Here is a 25,790-nt window from a genome sequence, read left to right as displayed (position 1 = left end):
CGTGTCAATTGTCAGAATATACATCCCTGACAAAAACTTAAATCTATATCTGTCAATTTGTCTAAATTAGTTATTTTTCTACTTTCTGTCAATATCTTGAACACTTACCTCACATCAACGTCGTACATTGTACGAAACATGCAAGCTATCTGTATATTAACATGTCTTAAAACACTACCTAGTTTATTATTTATTTTCTTCAAAATCCTATAAATGCCAATCACAGGCTTATCGTTATCATTAACTTTTAAACCGTATCCCTTATTTTTATATTCTTTCTCTAATACTTATCTGCTTTACCTTAACTGTTACATATATATAATTAAAGAAAACACTTAGCATCTAATGCAGTAATATTTATAAATATGTTTTGTATCATTATTAAAATATTTTTATACGAAGCATATTTGTAAATATTTTAATAATGTGGTTAAAATTATAACTGTCCGTTTACTTAATCACTATTTTGTAAGCTTCTCTTTTTTAACTTAGACAAATATCAAGGACAGTTATGATTTAACTCAATATCTCGGATTTAAAATTGGCATTACATTAAGGTTAGAAATTATAATATCAATGTATCAAGAAAATTATTTGTATGTATGATAATTATCATGATAAGATTGGTAAGTAATTCTAACCTATATTTACAATGAATTACCTGTCTCACACAGGGGTCAATATTTTCCATTGTTCTTGATTTATCATCGATCTTGATGGCAGATATTTGTCCCTGGACTCACAAACAAATCAACCAACACACTTCCATCACGTGAAATTCATGCTTGAAGAATTCTGACTTAACATTCGTGCCTCCAGTTGCAAAATTTTGGGGTTTTGATAGTTGTCATAATGGTAAAAATAACTTAAATGCTTGGTAGCCGAAAAAGGCTAAATGAAATATTTTGTTATCAGAATCTGTTCTGATCTTTAAAGAAATTGACAACTTATCATATAAAAAAACTCAACTATTTTTTCTGGATGCTTCTCGTACCTCCTGATTTACCTGCCTGTCCAGTCCAGGGGGTAAATCAACATACAACAAACTCTTATCTTGCTGCATTGAAGGACTTAAAGACAAAGTTTTATGTGAATTATATTCACCTAGCCACAGTCCTTAATCAATGCAGTTATACGCAGCGATATTGCTAGTAAATGTTTATTTTTCTTAATGTATTGGGTTCCTCTGATCATATTTTGAACTTGTTTCATTTCTCAAAAAAATCAAATATTGGGAAAATTTACCCATTTTTAAGAAGACAATTTCAGTATATGATCGAGATGGTAACCTACTATGCGCGTGATGTGCGCGCGTGCTTGTTGTGAATGATTTGCGCGTGCGTGCCATCTTAAATAGTATATATAATAATTCTTAATCTAGTATACATGGGAGGCAGGCAGTCCTGCCATTTAATAAAATACTTAACAGAATATTAAGAAACTTTGTCATAAATATACTTTCAGCAAAGTTTTTAAAATTTTCTATTGGGTTACTCAAAGTGACATTTTCTATTGGGTTACTCAAAGTGACATTTCTTCCATCTCTTTTCTGGAAGGATTTATGCAAAGGCCATAATACAATGTTGAAAAAATCTATTTTGAAGCCTTCTAAATAATAATCTTTATAATTAAAGATATTTTTCAAGAAAAAAGATCTGGCTTTTTTAATAATCAAAAGTTTAGTTTGAGCGGTTACATGGTGAGACATTATATTTAAAATATTAATTATAAAACAATATTTTTTTGATAATTTGAATGAATTATGCTATTTATCTCCAATTAGCCTATCACTTGTATTTGTATCAAAGGAAATTTACAGTTAAAACATAACTATTTTAGTTTTATATAAAATTGAATGTAATTTAGATATTATTGATAGGATTATTTTTGAGATCATGAAACATAAACAATAGTACTTAAATCAAAGCACAAATCTTTTTTTTATTTCCAAAAAAATAAAGGATATTTCTTATCCTTTTCTATGCAACAATATTAAGTCGCTCATAATAAATAAGTAATAAAATTAATTTTTTGTCAAATAAAAACTCCTTTTGATTTTGTCAGTCTATAAAAAGTAAATCTTAAGTACAATTGAAGGGAATTTAATTTTGGTTTGAAGAACTTAATTGAATTTATAGAGCATCTTTGCTTAAAAGAATTTAAATAATTTAAGATAAGATATTCTGAATTTTTCTTCAAAACTCGAAAAATAAAAGAATCAAATAAAAAATTTCAAGTGCCCCCTTCAATCGTAGTTACATGATATAATTATGAAATAAAAACGATAAAATCGGGTACCGCCGGATAGTGCAGCCCTGTTCGGACACTAATTCTCGCCGCTTTGACCGCAAAACACAAGAAATTACTATTTTTAATGCAAAGCTGGGCGGGATAGTGATAATGATGGTGTCCGCATAGAGCAGCACTGTCTGTCAGCGGCCGATCTTGTCGTTATTATGATAATATTTTGTATACATAAAATATCTAGAGATGATTCCATGTCTAGCAAATTAAATTTTCACAAAGATATTATATTTATTCTCTTTATGGTCGCAAATGGGCATTGAAAAAAGGGGCTTCTAGAAAATGTTAATATTTTATGTTTTCAAGGCGATAAAGTTAATATTTCTAATATCTTATCAACTTAAAATGGCAAAGGAAACTTCTCAGCGCGCAGCTCACAGTAGCTCGTTAGCAATTGTTTAATTTATAATTTTTTCTATTGTTAAATAAAATTATTAAAAACCTTTAAATCTAGTGTTTTTTTTTGTTATCCTGTAACCGATTCATAGTAAATTTAAAATGTTTAAAAAAATGGAAAATAAGTCCAACATTACGTTTTATTCAGTAATAATATATATTTTTTCATTTAAAAGAGGAGGTCGTTACCACGATTCGCTGCCCCCCGGGCCCCCCCCCCAAAAAAAAAACAAATCACGAAACCTTACCCTTTTTTTCCAATAGATTCAGTTGTTTCAGCGGTCTCTAATCTAAGAAATCTTTATAAAAAAGATTATCTTTTAAAGGCTTGCGCATTTCTGCTACTTTAAGGGGGGGGGGGTTAATGCAACCATCTCGTAATAATGGGATGCTTCGCTAGTCCCTAAAGTTTCATAATAACGTTTTCTTCGTTGTGTTTATAACTTTTTTTGAATTCTGATTCGTTTCAACCACTCATTGTAATCAACAGAAATGATAATGTTTTATATCATAATTGGGGATGTATGTACAATAATTTATCGGCCATTGTCTCATCCTTTTAGATCCTTGGAAATTTATTGAGTTTTTGTTGTAATCTGCTATTTTTCATAAAGGTTTTAGATTAAGATAAAATGTGTGATACGTCGACAGGAGAACATACCATTTCACTAGGTTGTATTTTAATTGGCAAATTCAATTAGAAGAATAAGTACTAGATTCTTTAATACTAGAATCCTCTGGGACATTTGAGGAATGAGGGTAAGGGAGTCAAACCTCCAGTTACAAGCTCAGTTTTGAATTAAATTTTTTTTTGGTAGGGTAATTTTTATCTGGGGGTGATTAGGAGAGTGAACGTGAAGTGTTCTAAGAATGTTCATCTATCACTACATATATAGTGATAGACTTTGGCCCCATTCATGCTCTTAAGCCGGTCATTTTATCTCCAGAGTTTAAAGCTTAACTATCCTAAAACAAAATCGGTCCTAAGATTTTGTATGATAATATCGTAAGTAAATGTTAAACTTGACTAAGTGGCCCATAACAGTTACACGAATATGAAACTGTGAAGAAATGGCGGCATATCGCCGCTGCCGTTGAAAACCGGTACAAAAACGCAACAAAATAAAAGAAGAAAATGGCCAGTAAGAACAAAAATAGTAAGATCTTTAATTTGACACCTTACTTTTAAAATTCTGTTGAGTAATTATTGAAAAAATCTATTTTTTTAACCTCGGTTTAATAAAAACTTTAGACCTAAATATTTTCTCAAACAGACATAAAAAACATGGGTTCATATATACCTTTAGAATCAGAAAAATATTACGAATCCATTGTAAGCAAAATTGAAAAAAAGTAAAAAAATTAAACAAATGGCCAATTGTATTTTTTGTTCAGGCAACACTATTGTCTTCCCTTTTTTACCCCCTCTTTACCCTCTTCCCATTTTTATACTCAATTCAAGAATTAAGACGTTGCCTGTACAATATAATATGATATTTTCATATAATTCCTTTTATTGTAGTTTATAATAATTACCTGACAGAATTGAAAAAGTAAGGTGTCAAATTAAAGATCTTACTATTTTTGTTCATAATGGCCATTTTCTTTCTTTTTTTTTGTTGCATTTTAGTACCTTAAAATCGACTTAATTTTTTTTTTAAAACTTAAATTACTTAAAAAATAAGAGGTCTACAAAAAAAGCGATTGCATATCTGAATTCTATGAAAAATTTTACATCTACTACTTACTAAAAGAACCGGCTAGCTATAAAAAAAAAAGTTGATACACCTTCTTTGAATAATTTTGGAAAACTTTTTATTTTATAGTCAAGCTCTTGAACCTTAAGATTTTTTTATATTAAAATCAAAAACATGTCCCAACTCTACCCACTATGTTTCGGAACGCAATCCTAGCCGTTCTCGAAATCTTAATCTCAAGCCCTCCGAATGACCAACATGTGAAGTTTACAAATGTGTATTTATTACCATGAAAACAGTGAGTCTAAAACAAAAATATAAAAATTAATTACATAAAATTAATGGTTTATTATTTTTGTAAGATCGAGGTTGCGTGATTTCAATTTAATTAAAAATATAAAATTTCTAAAAAACTTTAAATTGGCACGAAACATATTAAATCGCATCAGAAATTGATAATTTTAGATTCAAATGATCAATAAAATTAAGGAAAATATTCGTATTATAAAACTTAGCAGTTAAATGGTCTATTTATTGAAAAATTAATGTTTTAAATTTCTTCATAAAATTATACCATTCTACGCTTATTTTCAAGAATTAAAGATAAATTCTTACCACATATGATGTCAAACTAAGCAGGAAGGCTTATTTGAGATATTCCACACATCAGAGCGCATGTATATTCAAGCAATACATTATTTTCAATCACGTAGCTCCTCATGTGGGACTAATCAAAGGAAAAGTGCGCGTTTCTTTTGTCCGTTTACAAGCCACGCGCCGCGCGGAGATAGTTAGGAATGCCGCGTAACACACTCATTCTCTAGGAAATTTGGTGTAAGGAAACAGGGATTAATGGGTTCGAACTTGCCAGGGAATACAAGAAATACATACCGAAACACACCCGTCTATTCACTGGGAATCGAACACAATACCTCATCTTTGCAACATGCGTGCAGACAGTGTCCACGAAATCACAATCTCACAACACATAAACCACAAGAGTTTAAAATGTCATGGCCATAAGGCCTAAAATTAATTATGGTAACTTCACGAATACCACAATAACTCAAACCGACTCCACTACCACATAAGGATAGGAATAAGGAATGGGAAAAGCATTCAATATACATGAATTGCACATTTACCACTCACACATCTCATTATATCATGGCCTCATAATCTCAATAAAATTAGAATTACAGACCATGTAATTGCGAATACATGAATTAATAATCAATAGTACCTAAACTTCAATTAGGCACCTACATAATAAAATAGGTAAATGATTTTTATACTAAAAATCGCATCAATAATTAAATAATCAACTCAAACTTTTTTCATCAAAAGAAAGAAAGATTAAATAATGACATTTTTTCTACTAAATCTTTTTGCTAGAAAAGAAAAGTAAAATTTCATAAAAAACTTCTCAATAATTAGAATTTCTCTCCAACGGAAAAATACTTGCTTACATCTAAACATTTTTCAGATAAGATAGGTAAGATCCTTAAATCTAAACATGATTTAATAAAATAGATACTTAAATCTAAATAAAATATGACTGTAAAAAAAAAAACCATCAAACATCGGAAAATTAAAATTTTATAATTTTAAATCTTCGTGAATCAAGATTGCGTAAAATTAAAATTGCAATTGAAATATGCAAATTAAATTTACCAAAATAAAACAAAAGCTCAATATAAGAAAAGAACTTCTCTAAATGCTGAGTTTGCAATTTCTCTCTGTTTTAAGAAGAAAGCAACTTATACATATTCAAACAGTCATAATTAAGGCAATTTGGGGCCTCAGTCAGAATGAATCCCTCAAGATACAAACTAACAAATCCATCAAATATTAATAATTGCCATGTTCCAGCTATCCTGTCGGACGTTATGTCTTTCCATCACAATTTTTGATACTGCATAATTTCTAACAGGATTTCTGGCGCAGGGCTACATCAACTGAACAAACATAATTAGTGATGTTTAGATCAAATCAAAAATAAAAGAATCATGAATAATTCAAAGAAACTTTTAAAATCATCAATCAAAGCAATCGAAATTAAATAAATTATCTTATGCTTTAGTTTTGCCGTTCTGCGGTATGTCTGGCCGAGGAAACAGAGCTAAGATACACCGTAGAGCGGTCTTATTAAGCTTAAATCTTCGAAACTCAAAGAATCTACTTAATTCAAGGCGAAAAAAATCTGCATTTTTTCTTTAGGTACATCGGTTAAAAGGTAAATAGTAATAATTTTAATATGCATGTAATATTAAATTATTTATGTGATTATAATAAATCTTAAAGAAATATTTAAATGATGTAAAAATCTCATTTTGTTAATTTCTTATCATATCAAATTTCAATCCAACAAGGATAAAAATGTTTGGATCTACTGCAGTTCATGGTAAAATATTGCTGGTAACGAATGCTTCCTGGTTCCTGGCAATATTACAAGATTCCTGAATCCAGCAGCACGCATATTCCCCTAAATCCTAGGTTGCTGTTAGCTGGCAATCTGCAAATTTTCCAGGTTACCAGCAATGAGAGAAGATTACTGGCTTACAGGAGTTTTTACCCCATACCCCTTATCACATTTTCTTAGGGGGTAAACAGCAATGATTAATTAGGGTATGTTGCTTCAATTATTTTATTAATAAAGGTTGGGGAAGGATATAGGAGAGTTGGATCTTTACCTATACATTTAACTGTTTCTATCTTCATATCCAATTTCGCGCCAAAATTTGGGCGCGCCTTTTTATTTCATAATACATTGAAAAGTGGGGGAGATACATTCATAATTTTCATCGTATTAATAAATTATTTTTTTTCTAAGTGAGGCTCTGTAATCAAACAGTAAAACCAACGAACTTGAACGCCTATAGAATGCCAAAACTTAATACTAGCCCCTATAACCTAAACTAACCTAATTATAAAAAAAGTGCCTCGGCCAGGGAGGGGGGATCAAAATTGAAAAAAAAATTATATGAGGATAACGCCAACAATTCTAGCCTAAATCAACAAAACTGTGAAGTACAGACCATGAAAACATGTAAGTAATTAGATTATGGCGGGAGATTTTTATTTCAAATTATTCTATTCCCTCCCTTATTTAGACCTTCTAATTTAAATCAATAAACCTTTACACACATATGATTAAATTCGCGCCAAAATTGCATAGCGCAAGTTTTTAAATTCAACTAACGCCAGGTATAAACTTAACGGGAAAGAACACTTTCGCGCCAAAATTTGAATGGCATTTTTATTTCGTCTTATAAAATACGGGGTTTTGATTGGTGGGTATTCGAGTTAAGATAACGTAACCTCTTGACAAAAAAGCTAATTGGTTGCCCATTTTTAAATTCAATCTCTGATACTTTTGGCGGGTGTTTTAAATTCAAATTATCTTCCCTCCCTTTTTATGCTTTGTAAACTCAAGCAAGCAAGGTTGACAATATAGCAATATTTGTTTTTTTCTCAATTAAGATCTCACTAACCACTGATTCGATGGAGTTCAAAATAGAAGCTTCACAAGGATTCGTGATGGTTTTAGGCTATTTTCTTCCCCCTTTCTATCAATTCAAAACGGAGCCTCTTGATGCTAGGGTCGCAACTGCTATAATCTATAATACAAAGTAGAACGATATCTGTCTGTTTGTTTGTGTGTTTGTTTGTCTGTTTGTTTGTAGCGAAGGATCTCGCTAACCGCTGAACCGATCGGGTTCTCCTTCACAGGGTAGCTTCTCATAGGTCCCGGGAAGGTTTATAACTATTTTCTTGGAGGGGGGGGGGCAGACCCCCAACCCCCCCAAAAATAAAAAATACCACCCCCCCCCCCAATTTTTTTAAAATTTTCCTTTTAAATCTAAAATACGATTAATTGGTTTGATTAAACCTCTTGGGGCAAAGCCCCTAGAGGCTAGGGGCGAAGCCGCTAGTCTACAATATAAAGTAGCAAAGAATTATAATTTAAAGTAAAATATTTAGGAAAAGTAAATTACAATTACATAATGAGTTTCATACTAATTTATAAGTAACAGGGTGTCCGCTTTTGTGTGTGTTTGACTGTCTTTGTACACAGAGGGATCTTGCTAACCGATAAACCAAAAAATTATAATAATATAATAATATCTAGTGGCGGTTTATCTTAAGAAGATTGTGGATGATACCCTCAAATCAACCAAAATAGTTAAAATCCTTCCCAGGATCTATTAACCTTAAAGTTTTTCCTGACTACTTTTATATTGTTACTTTACTATGTGTAGCATCGTATTATGAACGGCTTTCTACGAATATAAAAATGTACAATCATACGATTAAAACCAGTTTTTTTAGCAGGTGCCTTCGGCACCTCGGGGCTAAAATAACTGGTTTAAATCTCATAATTGTACATTCTATATCCGCGGAAAGCCGTTCATAATACGATGCGGGAAATAACTATTATGATAATTGTCTCAGTCCCCCCCTCTCTAATTCATTATAGCCACTTTTGAGTTGTGTGAATCTTATCAACCTCTAATTGTGGGGTAAGTATAATAAAAGGGAAATTGGAATTAAAAAGGGAAATATTGCTTTTTAACAGGAATATTTCAAACATGGCAGTGGCCAGGAATATGCATAAATTGCTGGCAACCAGGAAAGTTAAACATTGGTGGCTCCAGAAATGTTTCTTGTTATGCTAGATCCAGGAATCTTCTAACATTGCCAGGAAACAGGAAGCATTCGTTACCAGCAATATTTTACCATGAACTGCAGTAGATCCAAATGTTTATATCTGTGCAGGTACCTAGGAAATTTTCCGCGAAAAAAATCCTTGGTCCCGGAAAGACTTAAATCATTGAAAGAACTTGCATAAACGTATAAAAAACTTAAGTTTGCATTTCAAATGAAAAAAATCTTGCATCAATTTGAAAGTTTAAACGAAATTGTATCAAAATTTGCGTTACTTATAAATCTTAAGAAATGTTACCCATTTCTTTTAAAAAATACTGCTTCAATTTTAATATATGCGATAAAAATGAAGGTAGAGTTAATTTAAAATATGCATAGTTTATCTTAAATTAATTCTGTGATATTTATATAAAATAATAATCAATATTTTAATAATATCATACATCGTGTTCATTATTATAAATGCTTAAACATGAACGAAAAATATATATACCTAGGAAAATAATTGCTAAAGTATTTTCTCAAGGTTTAAAATTGTCCGAAATCGCTAGGTGCGTATATTGCTACGAATCTCTGCTCTCGGAATGAAAAAAAATCTTTACGCGTGGATTAATAGGAATCCCAGCTCCCGGAGTGAACAAAAAAAACTTTTGTACATGAATTGTTAAGAATCTCTGCCTCCGGAATGAAAGAAAATCTTTGATTTGCTTACAAATTTAAACAAATATCTTGATTTTTTGCGATAATCTTTTAAAATAATAACGAGGAATATTTTAAACATTATCATAATAATATTACATGTTGTTCTTTACTTTAATGCATTATTTCATATGAGAATCTGAGAATTAACATTTTTTAAGTAAACGTGAACCATAAAAAAACTAGAAAAATAATTTGTAAATCTATTTTTCTCAATTTAAAATCTGCAAATCATTTGGTATTTGATACACACAAACTTTTGCTTTTCAAATCATACTTAAAGAAACAAAATCTTTTTAAATCTGCTTTAAAAGTCTAAACAGTTTTGTAGAATATTTGTGCTTAGGTATGAACAAAAAATTAGTTGAATAATGAATACTTATTCTTTACAGAACTGATTTAGGTTCCTTTCACAAGCTCAACATATAACTTGTAATATTCTTTCTTTAAAGATCATTTTCACATAGATAGTTTATGTTGTAGATTAGATATGTGTGGTTTGAATATTTTCAATGACTTTCTGGCGGCAACACCCGCCATATTTCCAACCGCCATTGGCAGGCCTCTTACCCTGCGTCGGGCGGCCAGCTTGGCAGCAACCAAGTCGATTCTTGATTCATAACACCACCAGGGCACGTAATAAAAGTGTGGCTGTTATAAAACTTAGAATCATCTACTGGCTTTTGTCCGGCCGGAACCGAAACTCCCGTCGGCTCTTGTCCGGCTGGAACCAAAACTCTGATCGGCTCTTGTCCAGCCGGAACCGAAACTCCCGTCGGCTCTTGTACGGCTGGAACCGAATCATTCAGCGGCTCAACACCCGCCGTAACAAAGTTATCAACGACTACAGTATCGTTACCAATATCATCAGGAATAACTGCAGCACAACTAACATCATTATCAGTAATAACCACGGCAACACCCGCCGTAGCCAGGTTGTCAACGGCTGCAGCACTAGCAGAACCAAAAGGTTCATCAGCAGCGTTACAAGCAGAACCAACAGGTTCAATAATAGCATCACAAGCAGCACCAACAGTCGGCTGCGGCTGAACATCTGAGCTTTCTGGTTTTAAAAACCCTATAGCTTCACTTTCCAACTCGAAATCTGAGCAGACAACATACCTACTCTTTGCTAAACCATTAGCACTAACAGCAAAATATCCAGATCCAAACAGGCTGGAGTAAAGCATGGTTTCTCCTACTGAACGTTCAGAGTAGGGAAACATCGATGGGTGCAGGTGCCCTACGAGCAAATCAACCTGCCCATTAACCAAAGTAAAATCTTCAGGTTTCATATCAAACAAAACAGCTGCCTCCACAGGATTTATGGAGCAGATCGCCTCTTTTGGACCAATGAGAGGCACTACCACAGGTTCTAACATGTGATAATTCTTGTGTCGATCAACTAAACATAGCTTGACCGTCGGGAAACATTTAACTTCACCGTCAGCTAGAGAAATTCTTGCTGAACGTCCAGTAAAAGGTAACTGAAGTTTATTAACAAGTGACTGGGTTACCATTGAAGTAGTTAAACCAGTGTCCCACATGGCGTTCACTGGGACCTTCTGGCGATTAATGTCAACGACGTCTAATTGTTGTAACATTAACGTTAGGTTCGCCTCAGGGGAAGTATGTACTTCATAGACGGCGGCAGCCATATCAACACTCTCATGCAAAAGGTTGTTATGGGCCTGACCACAATTGTCCACTTTGCAGCCGCCTATTACATCTGCCTTCGGGCAATCCACAGATTTATGCCCTTTTTGCAAACAAATCCAACAGCATCCAGCACTCTCCACAATACTCTTCCTGTCTGACACTGACAGGTCATGAAATTTTGGGCACTTGTAAAGTAAGTGCATATCATTACAGCCATTTACAAAACATGACTGCTTCATCTTAGATTTACCAGGTTTACCTACGGCGGTAGCGGCTGTCGCAGGGTTACCTTTCTTCTTAGAGGGGGTGTCCATATCAGTCGAACACCTCATTAAAATGGCGCCTCGCTGTTCTTCAATAATCTTTAACAGCTTTGGGACGTTTGGGACATCCATCGAGCCCAATGATAAATTGAGCTTATCTTGAAAATCACGTGGCAACTTCTTGGATAACATCTCAAGAAGTATCACAGTTAACCACTGGCTTGTGGTAACTTCATCATCATCATCATCTTTAGTCAGCTGCTCGAGCTGGCTAACTGCACCACCAAACTCTGCTAAGACTGTCACAATCTGGTTGGAGTCCGACGGTTTAGACTTCTTCTCCCATTGGTTGAAAAGGCAGAGCATCTGACGTGTTTTGGACTTAAAACGTGCATCGAGGTAAGCCCATTGAGATTCATGCGATTGAATCTGAATTAACTGAAGTCTCAACTCTTTATTTTTACAGACCTTCTCACTGCTCAACAATAACTGCAAATACGACGGGTCTTGTCCTACAGTAAGCTTTTTAAAAGTGTCTTTAAAACTTACGTAGGATGCTTCCAGGCCGTCGAAAGATGGAAGAAGACGTTCGTCGACACGATTCATATATCCTGGCGTGAACATAGAACCGGCGGCGAATTGTGGTGTGCCAAACGGTGACACAAATGGCGATGCTGTCGAGGCACCCGCCGTCGTCGTGGGTGGCTTCACAGGTTCAAGCTTAACCTCAGCCAATTTTTTCATCAATGCAGACAAAGTGTTTATAATTGCATCAGGTAAGGGAAAATATGGCCCTTTAATAACTTTCACAATCTTCAAACATCGATCATAAAGTTCAGCCTGATGGTTAGGCAAATTATCACCAACAACATCAACAACACTTTGAATGTCACTAAGCTCTTCTATAGCATCAAGAGCATCTTTCAAGGCACTATAGTCTTTTTGTACAGTAACTATATCAGAATAAATGTCACTAAACTCATCAAGCTCTTGGATTCTCAAACCAAGCTTGCTAAAACCGACCATGATGCTGTCAAATGTCTCGAACTTGTCATGGACAAGGATTGATTCCTTAGTGAGATGTCTAACATTAAGTTCTGAAGTATCACTGACCAACTTCATCACTCTATTTAGCTCACTGGTTAGGGCATCAACGGCTGGACGCAGCCGCTTACTCAATTGTTCACCTTTATTCTTTTTAGGACCCATGATTGTCACTAAAGTTAACTGTACTGATTATGACTATAATAATAATGTGTGGTAAGGTATCACAACCAACACATTTACAAAACTTCACAGAATGTTCTTAGCAACATCTGTTTCTGTCTTGTTTTCATTGTTTCGGAACGCAATCCTAGCCGTTCTCGAAATCTTAATCTCAAGCCCTCCGAATGACCAACATGTGAAGTTTACAAATGTGTATTTATTACCATGAAAACAGTGAGTCTAAAACAAAAATATAAAAATTAATTACATAAAATTAATGGTTTATTATTTTTGTAAGATCGAGGTTGCGTGATTTCAATTTAATTAAAAATATAAAATTTCTAAAAAACTTTAAATTGGCACGAAACATATTAAATCGCATCAGAAATTGATAATTTTAGATTCAAATGATCAATAAAATTAAGGAAAATATTCGTATTATAAAACTTAGCAGTTAAATGGTCTATTTATTGAAAAATTAATGTTTTAAATTTCTTCATAAAATTATACCATTCTACGCTTATTTTCAAGAATTAAAGATAAATTCTTACCACATATGATGTCAAACTAAGCAGGAAGGCTTATTTGAGATATTCCACACATCAGAGCGCATGTATATTCAAGCAATACATTATTTTCAATCACGTAGCTCCTCATGTGGGACTAATCAAAGGAAAAGTGCGCGTTTCTTTTGTCCGTTTACAAGCCACGCGCCGCGCGGAGATAGTTAGGAATGCCGCGTAACACACTCATTCTCTAGGAAATTTGGTGTAAGGAAACAGGGATTAATGGGTTCGAACTTGCCAGGGAATACAAGAAATACATACCGAAACACACTAAAAAGGTATGAGGGGAAATTTTTTTTAAGTGTCTCAAATGATTCAACTTTTGACTAGGTAGAAAATGTAAAAAATCCGCGCAAAAATGTCCCCCTTTGTATTAATAAATAACTATCTTCCACCAATAAACACATGAATATTTAGTGCCATATGATTGCAGCCAGAGCCAAGGAAGCAGTTATTCACAAAACATAACTAGTAGGTATGTTTTTAAAAGCGAAGCTTTTCTATAATTAGGGTCGGTCCGTACATCCGTCCGAGATAGATAGCTTTTATTCGTTAATTTAGGCATGTTAGAATTGTCCTATCGATTTCAAACTTTGCATGGTGATTCCTGTAGTAGTTAGGTACGATTTAGAAAGCGTAGCAACTCTAATAATCATTACCAGAATGTCCGTTTTAAACATGTTGATTTTTTTACTTTTTTAACAACAAATTTTTATGTGATCTAATCATCCGATTGATCTGATTTTTGGTATATTGATTCCTGGGACAACAAAGTATAATGTAATAAGCGAAGCAACTCTATAATCAAGTCCTAAAAATGTAAGTATGTCCATAAACATTATCCTGAATCAAGCAGTTTTTCAACAAATTTACTTACAGCATGACCCTCGAAAAAGTATTTTTAAGCATCTGCAGCCCATATTTCTAAATGAATTATCAAAAAATGTATATGTCCTTGTTCTCTGTAGATTTCCACATAAGTAGATATAAAAATATTTTTTTTTACAACAATTAACAGCTGAGATTTTTAGAGCCAAAGTTTTGAAAAAGTGGCTGAGGAAAAAGTAACTTTTTAGTAAAAGTGTTTTTTTAAAGTGAAATGACGTGTTTTCCTCATAATTTCAATACTTTTTATAAAACTTATATAAAGATGTTTCCAAGAAATTTATTTCATGCTGAAAGCACTTTTTTCACTTGCTCTAAAAGGCATTTTTAGATTAGTGTAAATTGCAAAAACACCCTTACAGAAAGAAATCCTATAAAAAATAGTAGCAAATTGAAAGTTTACATAAACAGAAATCAAACACTTTTTATTTTATCAAAATAAGTTAAAAAACCAAAAAGTTACAGCTACAAACTTTTATTAAACATTTAACAATTTAAATGATTTTTATGTGTCTTAGATTAATTTGATGAGTGGGCGTGAATTTATTGGTAAAGGTAGCGCTAATCCTTTCGGTAATGAGCATAAATTGGGGAGGGGTTTATTTAAGGTCATATTAATAAGTGGGAGATATTATAAGATTTGAGGGAAAATGGTTATAAGAAAAATGTATTCAGTAAAATTTGAAAAGTAGTTTTTTTATATGTAAAAGTAACGTTTTTTAATGCTATAAAAAATGTATCAATTGTAAACTTGCTCTTCTTTCTTATTTGTTTTTTAACTGGTTGATAAAAAGTAATACACTAATAAAAAACTAAGAAGTATTTAGCAATATCCAGTTTCTCAAGCACTTTTTCCAAACTTTGGCTTTAAAAATCTCGGCTGTTAATTGATGTAAAAAAAATATTTTGATATCCTTTGATGTAGAAAATTATAGAGAACAAGTACATATGAATCTTTTAATATTTTATTGAGAAATATAGGCTGCAGATGCTTAAAAATACTTTTTCGAGGGTCATGCTGTACAATTTTGCTTTGACTCTTATACATTTCTTTCTTTCTATTATGATTATTCAGTTCTGACACTATACAAGTGTTAATGTCCGTTTGTCCTACCGTTTCAGTGCTTCGCTTTTATGGATGTTGTCATCCTTGTTTCAACGGGTAAAGAAATTTTTAATTGTATGGAATTTGTTGGAAAACAGTTCAATTAAATCCTTATTTATCGTATCGTATTATAGACAGCTTTCCGCGGATATGAAAATGATTTTTTCATAGATCAATTACAGTATTGTGGGCCCAAAGGTTAGATACAACAAAACTGGTATTGATCTTACGCTTTTGGTTTCATTATTCGTGTGAAAATTTCTGTAGAATGATACGATACATGATTTTTTAGTATGGGCTAGAACCGGTTCTAATCCAGCGGATCTTAATATATCGGTTACAAGCCATACGGTAAAATGTCTTTACCAATTACTATTCAACATTACTTTGCTTATCTCAAACTGTTAAAATCGGCTTTGAATTTTAGTGGAACAAAACCTGAAGATAAAAAAGATAATGGTACGGAACAACCGGATGCTGTAAAATGCGGGAATGTTAATGATGTAAAATGTGGAATCAAGGAAGACACTATTTCTGAAGTTGTATCTGAAGATATAATTAAAGGTAAGAAATTAGGAATTCACCATGGATTTTCGTAGATTTAAAATGATATATTGTAATAACAAGCTATCATTTTTATAGATAATAGAAAAGATATAAGACTGTAGATACTCAGCTATATCCCAACATAATATTAAAAACTATTTGATGATAAATTTGCAAATAATTGAAAATCCAAGCCTTTTTTAAGATGTTTCAATACTTTCATATTCTGACCTCTTTAGGAATTTCTTACAATAAATGTAATTATTGAATCTAATTTTTTTAAGATGTAAAAATTGTGCAGATTGATAAGAACGAAACAAGATCTCAAAATGCAGAAGAGTCCTATATTGATAACAAACCTATTGATGAGGTTTCAACTGAATCAAACAAAAATAATACATCTGACCATGAATATCATCATAGGGTCCCGAGTGAAATGGATATAACATATAGTTTTGACAGGAATTTTTATAAAAAATACGATGATGTTCAACTTCTGTGTTTTGCACTATTTTACCTTGAAACATATTTTCATTTATTTCCATAGAAATCAGTTTTCTTAGTTTGAAACTTATAGCTCAAAAATATATAAAAGAAGTACTGCATCTCTTAATTCATACCATAAATAAACTAAATTTTAATATCTCATGAACATTTTTAAAAACAATTTAGTGACAGTAATAACAAAGCTGAAAGAAATGATGATTCTGATGATGAAATTGATGATTTCTGGAAAGTTGAAGAAAGGTATGATTAAATTGACACGCGATTCTATCTAGAAAAAATTACAGTCTTCAACTTTTACGGCAAATTATCTAATTGACATTTAAAGTTTCTTTTTCAAAAATTCAACGGTAGGGTTTCTTACTTAAAGAAAAAACAATAAGATAATGCATTTACTAATTATTTACTTTTAAAGGACAAAAAAAGTTTCATTTCGTAATTTCTGATTTCAAATAAATTTAATTGTGTAGGAAAGAAAGAATTGATTCTGATGACGAATATGATGCCCTGTCTGAAATTACTGACTTGAGTACAACCAACGAACCTTCTGAGGGATGTAATCAAATACAGGCACATGTTTTGGAGATGAATGCAATAAAGTTAGCAAGGGAGGGGACATAGGACTGAAATTTATGCTGGTCCAAAAAGTTCTAAACATGTTCTTGTTGTCTTGAAACTGTGGGTACTCTTAGATTTTGATTAGTTTGTCCAATTTAGCAGTGTCCAACTTATCAACCAGTAATTAGATTCTACAAAAAAATTTGCTAATAAAAAAGTAATAAATAAATGTTTTGTGAAAGTCTAACTGTCGTGTTCACATTAAATATGTAAGAACACACTTTCTTTGGCGGATTTTTTCCTTTGTTTATATGAATACTAGAAATGCCTGGATGTACCATCCAGGTTTAGATAAATTGGTGAAAATAATTGTTTCCTTCTGTTATGATACATTATTGATATTGATTCTTATAAAAATCATCATCCTGAAACATTAATTTTAACAAAAAAAAGGGTTTTAGCTTTTTTGTTTAATTTCTTCTATGGTTGATTTGAAATCTGAATTTGCGTCACCCTTCAACATTGAATATGACTGCGTATGACTTAGAGAAACGACATCTATAAAATCCATCATAAAATATAAATATTAACATATTCATAGAAAAACATATTTTCTGTATATCCTATTATATAAAGTAATGTTTTTTTGGTCTGAAGCTTAATGGATCAATAACTACTGAACCGATTGAGTTCTCCATTTGAGGAAAGTTTCACAGAGGGTTTAGGATGGTTATAGGCTAATGTAATTATTAGTTTTAAGATATGGGATGGTTTTTGGCTACTTATAAGATATTCCAATAGAAAGCCTCTAGATGCTAGTGCATGAAAAAGCATTTTACTTCCAAGCTTTTGTATTAAATTTTTTTAATTATTAGCTTAAAATTTGAGTGAAAGTTCCTTTCCTAAATAGCGCATGGGTTAACACGCTGGTTTGTCATCCTTAAAATCCAGGTTCTAGTCTTGCTTGGTTACACATTTTTTATCCAAAATTCCGTTGACAACAAATTATTCTTTCCTTATTACATATCAATTTCACGAATCGATTAATTCATTTATGAATCAAAAATATTTCAAGGGGGTTGGAGAGGGGGGAGTAATATAATAGTTATTTAGCATCGTATCATTAACTATTATTATATAACACTGGCTTTAATCTCAAATGATTGTACATTTTTATATTCATAGAAAACTGGATATAATACGATGCATATATATATTTTTCAGTATGGCTAAGAACCGGTTCTAATTCGGATTCGAAGCAATACTGGAATATTAAAGTGAGAATGTATTTAGGGTCAGGGAATATCAAATACAAATTTTATTATGTATTATTAAAAAATTGCACTGAAATATGTATCCTGCATGTTTTAGTGTTTTACACTCTAGCTTGCCATTTCTAAATTCCAGGTTCTAATCTGACTGGAAATCCACGAAAAATTTTCTCAAAATTATTTTTTTTCAAAAGTAAGAACTCACTCAGGAATCGATCCTAAACATTCTCAGCCATAGACGAACACGTTACCTCTGTGCCACGAACGCTGTTTAGAGGCCTATTAAAAATTCGTAAGTATATAACAGTCCATTGTCTGAATATCAACCTTTTTCTTCTATTGTCCTTACCTGAGAGAGAGAGAGAGAGAAAAAGAGAGAAAGTGAAAAAAAATTTCATAACATTCACCGAGATTTGAACATGCTATATTCATATTTAAAAGCAAATACGATAACCATCATACCAAGAACGCCGTTATAAATTGTGTAAAATTAATTATAAAAATTAAGAGAGAGAGAGAGAGAGAGAGAGAGAGAGAGAGAGAGAGAGAGAGAGAGAGAGAGAGAGAGAGAGAGAAAGAAAAAGAAAGAGAAAAAGAGAAAGAGAGAGAAAAAGAGAGAAAGTGAAAAAGAGAGAGAGAAAGTGAAAACAAAATTTACAGATTATTCGCCAAGAATTGAACCTGCTATCTTCACATTAAGAAGCAAGTGCGATAACCACCCTACCAAGAACACCAGCAATAATTGTAAAAATTAAGGAGGTGGGGGAGGAGATATAAGGAGGAAATAGGGAAGGAAGAACATATGAAGTGGGATAAAAAGGGAGAGAGGGGGTAACATTTATTTCTTTATCACGAAACCTCCGTATCTAAAATATTTGTATTTTGTAGATTTAAAATTTTTTTTCAATTTGATTCTTTAGGCCATAAATTGCTTTTTTTGTGCAAAAACTTGTCTAAATTTTTAAATCTTCAAAATACATATACCCCAAAAAACAGGGAGGTTTGGTGAGAGTTTGGTGAGAAAATGAGGTTGATTTATTCTATTGTCTTTTTTTCTTTACTGTTTTTTGATGTAAATTGTTAAAAGAATATCGTTTTTAGGATTATTATATGTGCATGTACATTAGATATAATGTTTTATCTGTTTTTAAATAGTTTTAAGTAATATTGCTTAATTTATACGAAATATTGCTAAATCTTTTACAGAGGAAATTTTGTCCATGTACTTTTCGACCAGGAAGAACATATGAAGTGGGATAAAAAGGGAGAGAGGGGGGGGAACATTTATTTCTTTATCACGAAACCTCCGTATCTAAAATATTTGTATTTTGTAGATTTAAATTTTTTTTTGATTTGATTTTTTAGGCCATATATTGCTTTTTTTGTGCAAAAACTTGTTTAAATTTTTAAATCTTCAAAATACATATACCCCAAAAAACAGGGAGGTTTGGTGAGAGTTTGGTGAGAGTTTATGAAAAAAACTTTGAGGTTTGGTGAATAATACTTTTTTTTAATACATTTTCTTTTTTTACAACCCATCTTTGAAGTTTCGTGTAGCTCAGTATATAGAACGCGAGTCTTCTTACCCGGTTGTCCCGAGTTCGAACCTGTCTGAGAGGGCCAGAGATTTTGTACATGTTAAAAATTGGAAGATTTCATTAAATAAAAGTTGTCGCAAATATAGGTATTAAATAAAAGCAATATGTATCATTATTTGTGGATGATTTCCTTTAGCTCAGGAGACTTTGTACTTTACATTGACCACTTCCAGAAAATATCACTTTGACAAAATAGTTTTGACACATTACTTATCATTCGATTTTAAAAGGAACTGTAATAAAAAGATTTGCTTTCTTTTATTTTATTGAATCAATATTCAGCCATAAATGTGGTATAGGAAGAAAAGGATGTTTATTCTGAAAATTCCAAGCAAGAAAATCAAAATGTTATTGTTATTAAGCCTGAAGATTGCCTTGTAGAAGAGTACTTGAAACAGATTAATGATGACAGCAAGACTGAGGCTGACGTTCAAGATACAGGGGAAAAAATTCTTGATAATCTGACCTATGATAGAGAAGTAAATGTTGAAAACTGTCATAACTTTTCAAGGGCAGAGTGTTTGGATATTAAAGATAGTTCAAATCTTGAAGGAAATCAAGAAAACTTTGGGGATTTTCAAAACAATGAAGCAGAGGAAAATCAGAACGGAAGAGCAGAACAAATCAGAGCATTTCAAGAAAAACTCAAAAAAGCCATGATTGAACAAAATATGAAGAAATATAATTTTAATTATGAAACAAATTATTTGAAGAATATTGAGAATGATTTAAAAAAGAATGAATTTGGCAATGGACATAGTCAAGACTCAAACAAAGTAGACGAATATGAAATGGAATTTCAAGATAGTTTTAACCAGAAGGAAAATGTGTTGTATGATCAGAATAAGGTAGAAAAACTGAATAAAGAAGACATGGATTTTAAAGATGATCACAAGAAGAATGAAGTTCATTCTTATGACACTAATGAGAATATTGACCGTATGGACTTTGAGGATTCTTTTTGTGAAAACATTAAACAAGGACACGGCGATTCTAACAACGAAAATATTGTGGTAAATTTTTTACTCTTTTATAGAAACAAAATTCTAAACCACCTAGAAATTAAATATTATATATTTATTTTATGGTATTATTAACAGTTGTCCAAGGATTAGAAAAAAATAACAATAGGATGAATAAATTGAGGAGCCATACATTTTATACTTACTAGGTCTGATTTAAAACTAAATTATCTTTTAAAAATTTGATGTTTTAATAATGTTTTTTATATTAAATGACAATAAATTTACTCTCCAAAGGCCATTTAAAAAATTTCTTAGAAGTTGAGGATTAACTTGTTTGTTTGTTTATTCCTTTTTTTGTGTTTATATTGTAACCTATGTACATGGAGGTACAAGGTATTTGAAATCCTTTTTTTTCCACTTAAACATAGCAAGGCTGTAAACACTCAGGTTAAAAGCATTGGTTGTATAATTGAAAGCTCTGGTTTTACTTCCTCTATAATTTTCATTATATTTAGGATTTGATGAATGAGTCTATTTTGCAACACAATAATCTAGAAACTGAAGATGATAGAAATGATGCCATCGAAATAAAAGATCCATCAAAAGATTTGCTTTCTACTAAAACGATTCCTTCACATAATCAAGAACATAACAAGAAATACAAAGGATTAGGTTTATATGAAGAACCAAATAACAAGATGTTTTTTTTAACTTCCAACCAAGATTCAACAAATGATGATCATTTTGTTTCTAACCATGACAACTCAAAACATTTTGAAGAAAATGAAATTGAGTCTTTAAAAAACATGAAAGTTCCTATTATTAGCCAAGAAAATAATAAAGATAACCATAAAAACAGCCCATTGGTTGTTACAGATGGATTTGGAGATATACCAGAAATTCTGCAATTATCTAATGATGCACCTTCTTCTAAAAGAGTGGTGGCATCGAACAAAGCTTGTGAACAGATAATTTTAAACACAACACAAGCCTCTTCAGAAAACATTTTAGAAACAGATGTTTATTCTCTCATGGAACACAGAAAAATGACAACGGATAGGTTTTCGACAATAGATGATGAAAAAGATGCATATCCAAATATTGGTATGTCAAATCAAGTATGCAGAGAAATAGACTCTTCAATGAAAGAGTTTAGAAATAGCACAGAAGTTTCTGAATCGAATCACATGTGTTCTGACAAAGCAAATGAAAAAGAACTTTCAGCCATGGAGGAATGCAAAAACATGGCGGAAATATTGAAATCCTCAAAGGATGAAATGTACTCCACTCTGAAATCAATGGCGTCCTCCTCTATTTTGTCAAGTGTTGATGATGATCACAACAAGAGCGAAGATGATTCTGATTTGAAAAATCTTGAACATATGTACAAGACAATGAAAGCTTTAGCTGTTGAGATAAGAGAAAAATACAAGGTTACTGTTTTTTTAATCTTTATCTTCTTTTATATTCTAGCTATTGGAAATGTACTAACATATTTTTTTTGAAACAAAGGAAGTAACTTAAATTTTTTTAAGTAAAAAGGATTTTTAAAGTTGGAATTTTTTTTCCAATAGAGGACAAATACCTATGTATTTTAAATTTGCCATAGAATAGATTCAATTGGGCTTTTGCTCAATAAATGTATTATGGTATTCTACAATAAAAAAAGAACATTTTTCTATTATTAGCCCCAAGACTATTTGTATTTTGGAACAGTCGAAATGGATGACAAAACACAAGACAATCTCCTCAGAAAAATAAATCCAGGTATTAAGAATAGGTTAGAAATGAAATTATAGTTAAATTATTCTTCCTTATTATGAGAACTAATTTTCCCTCCTAATTTGAAAAACTAAATCGTGAAGCTAAAGATCTCGGTAACTGCTTAACCGATTGGGCAATAATTTTCATACAATATACTGGACATAATATGATTTAAAGCTATTTTCTTGGGGTTGGTAAATTGCCCCTAAACTGATAAAATCACACCCTCCCCCCCCCTCCCCCCCTTCATAAAAGTAAATTTGGGGGAGTATGAAAATTCATGAAGTCTGTCCAAGAGGCGAGGGGCGAAACCACTGTTACCTTTTTTACAAAAGCGTTTGTATGTGTTTTCATTTGTAATTATTTAACCACCCATTACCTCGGCAGAAAAGATATACAGATTAAATCATATATTTATCATATTCATAATTATAAAATCATGTACTCTAATCTTATCATTTTCAAAATTTAGATTATTTGGCTGCCCAGAAAAAGACGAAAAAGGAGATAAATGTAAATGCTTGTTTTCTCAACAGTGAAGGAATTGACATTTTTTATTTTTTTTTCATAATTTTTGTCGGTAATTGGTTGATAGGAGAATCAGGAACCTCGTAAAAGTGTCGAACTATGACGTCAGAAAAAAATAACAATTAACCAATGAGAAGCCAGTATTCACTGTAATTGACCAATAGTAAAATATATAGCGGTCTCTCATTGGTTAATTATTAATTTTTTCTGACGTCATAGTCAGACACTTTTACTGGGTTCCATGATTGTAGATGGAAGGGATTGTTTATAAACGGAATATCCAGTATTCTAAATTTTTAGATTACTTCATTATTTAATTTTACATGTCATTTTAGAAATTAAACAAGGATGACAACATCCATAAGTAGCAAAGCTCTAAAATTATGAAAAAAAACATCTGGGAAAAATAGAGTATGTTATAAAAAACTTCAAAAATAAAAATCACGGAACCTTTTAAAAATGTATGATGGTCTTTTGAAGCATTAAGCTAATAAGAAAACGTTAAAATCAAAATTCGTTTAACATCACAACCAATAGTAAGTCTTTAGAAATTTTGGTCAAAATATGTAAATAGAATAATGACTATTTTAATCACAGGAGTTAAGAAAATCACAAAAACTTTAAAAACAAGGAAACGATATAGAACCCCAACCAATAATGGTATCGTAATAAAACTTGATCGAAATATGTAGAGTTTAAACTTATTCAATCACTGAAAATTTCTGCTGTCTAATTTGTATAGAGATCGAAAAAATCATGAAAACCTAAAAATCTAGGAATCGATCTAGCACCCCAACCAATAAAGGCATCTTAATAAAACTTGATGGAAATATGTAGAATTTGAATTTATTTAATCCCTGAAAATTTCAGCTGTTCATCTTGAACAGGAATTGAGAAAATTGCAAAAACGTAAAAAACTAGAAATTGATCTAGCACCCCAATTAATAGACAGACGGACAAAACATTGTATAGATTAGATGCGCATATTTCATAGTAATCTTCACTAAAAATTTCAGCTGTCTATCTCTAATAGGAGCTGAGAAAATCACGTTTCCCCCATAGCGTTACTGACGGACGGACAGACAAAGTGAATTATAGAGTAGCTTTGCTAAAAATATATTAAATGGTCAATTAACAGAAGATGAAAAGTGTGAATACAATTTGATCAACTTGTATAAAGATGCAGGAAATCAAAAATATTAATTTTAAAAAATCATTTTATATTTTAAATTTAACATTATTCGCTTTTTTTCAGTTTTTTTATTGCAAAAAAGCATTTGTCAACAAAAAGATAAAATAATTATCGTTTCAAATTAGATATTTACTTGGCCTTTAAATAAAAATTTAATTATATAAATACAATTTTCTGTTTTAATAAATACTGCTTACCGGCTCAATGCCTTGTAACAATAAAACTTTTAAAGGAGAGGGGGAGGGGATATAATATCTTCTCGCAGCATTAATTACCAGCAATTCTATATAAGTCCCGCCCTTTTCAGCAGCTATCAAAACAAATTTTTTGAAACAGCGTATAGTGTCCAATAAAAAATGACATCATACAATACAAATGCCAATGATAGGCCAGTATATAACTTACCATTCGTCAATTACAATGTATACTGACCTGTTATTGGTATTTTATGACGTCATTTTTTATTAGACACTAAACGCTGTTTCAGTTTTGTTGAAAGATATGGCCAGTTGGGTCAATTTAAAAAGGTCTCACCCAATTATCTTTAAAACCAAGAGAGAAGCTAAACAAAACCTAAATTAGTTGGTACTTTATGCTGCGATTGGATACCCCCACCCCATCCTTTTTTGTATTATTTTGTTGTCTAACCTATTCAGTTGATTTAAACCTGAGCCTTGAGAGAATCAAATTTCTCCAGAGGATAAAATATTTGGAAATTGTCAAATCAGTCAGGAAAGACTTTTTTAAAATTGTTCATTCATAAATAGTTTTTTAACACCGCTCTGACTGCTGAAAGACTGCCACAAGTAGACCCAATATCCGAAATTTGAAGCCTCCAGCTTCAATAAAAAAAGTTAGTGAATTTAAAATGACACTTTAGGTATATGAAAATTTTGAAAGTTTTTCAAATTTTGGATATTGGAATTCTTTCAGCAGTAAGAGCGGTGTATTTCTTGCAGGCTTCATTTATGGAGAAAATTGTCCTATTAATTTTGATAGAATAGATATTTCATATATTACCCTAGATTTGATACAATATTACGTCCTACACAAAAAGGAATCTATAGCAAAGAAAATTTTTGTCTATACCTAGATATTGAGTTAACTTTATACTTATGCTGACGAAATTTTAAAAAAGTCTTTTTTAGTTATCACAGTGTATTGTTTGCTAAACAAAATATTATCAACACTACAGGAACATCCAAGATTAAAATATTTAATTAAATTAAATATCAAATTTTATTTTAAAGGACATTCATAGAAAGCAAGCTTTACTACCTAATATTTTGAATAAATGAAAATCTATAAATTTCTAAAGAAATTTATCTAAAATACCTAATTCGTGTTTTTAAAAGTAGGTACACAAGAAAAACTTTTTTTTCCAGAAAGAATCTGTACTTGGTGGTTGTTTTCCAT

The 25,790-nt window shown here is 31.6% G+C and overlaps 1 protein-coding gene and 1 long non-coding RNA gene across 2 annotated transcripts; both read left to right on the top strand.

The window, feature by feature from the left end:
• The first annotated feature begins 1,773 nt into the window (after positions 1 to 1,773).
• Positions 1,774 to 2,753, top strand: LOC145311832 (uncharacterized). The gene is made up of 3 exons (XR_013876802.1): positions 1,774 to 1,912; positions 2,256 to 2,294; positions 2,419 to 2,753. It is a non-coding gene; the product is annotated as an uncharacterized LOC145311832 (long non-coding RNA).
• A 335-nt stretch (positions 2,754 to 3,088) lies between these two features.
• On the top strand, positions 3,089 to 24,507 carry LOC145312550 (uncharacterized). Its single transcript, XM_080151804.1, has 11 exons — positions 3,089 to 3,372; positions 13,876 to 13,933; positions 15,876 to 16,012; positions 16,279 to 16,492; positions 16,667 to 16,741; positions 16,969 to 17,068; positions 20,225 to 20,938; positions 21,406 to 22,323; positions 22,579 to 22,657; positions 23,127 to 23,195; positions 24,321 to 24,507. The coding sequence occupies exons 1-11, from the start codon at positions 3,333 to 3,335 to the stop codon at positions 24,383 to 24,385; spliced, it is 2,469 nt and encodes an 822-aa protein (XP_080007930.1). The 5' UTR covers positions 3,089 to 3,332; the 3' UTR covers positions 24,386 to 24,507.
• The last annotated feature ends 1,283 nt before the right edge of the window (positions 24,508 to 25,790 follow it).

The sequence above is a fragment of the Acartia tonsa genome, chromosome 2, assembly GCF_053477335.1.
Source record: "Acartia tonsa isolate MP-2025a chromosome 2, ASM5347733v1, whole genome shotgun sequence".
Taxonomy (NCBI): domain Eukaryota; kingdom Metazoa; phylum Arthropoda; class Copepoda; order Calanoida; family Acartiidae; genus Acartia; species Acartia tonsa.
This window is presented reverse-complemented; position numbering and strand designations above follow the sequence as displayed.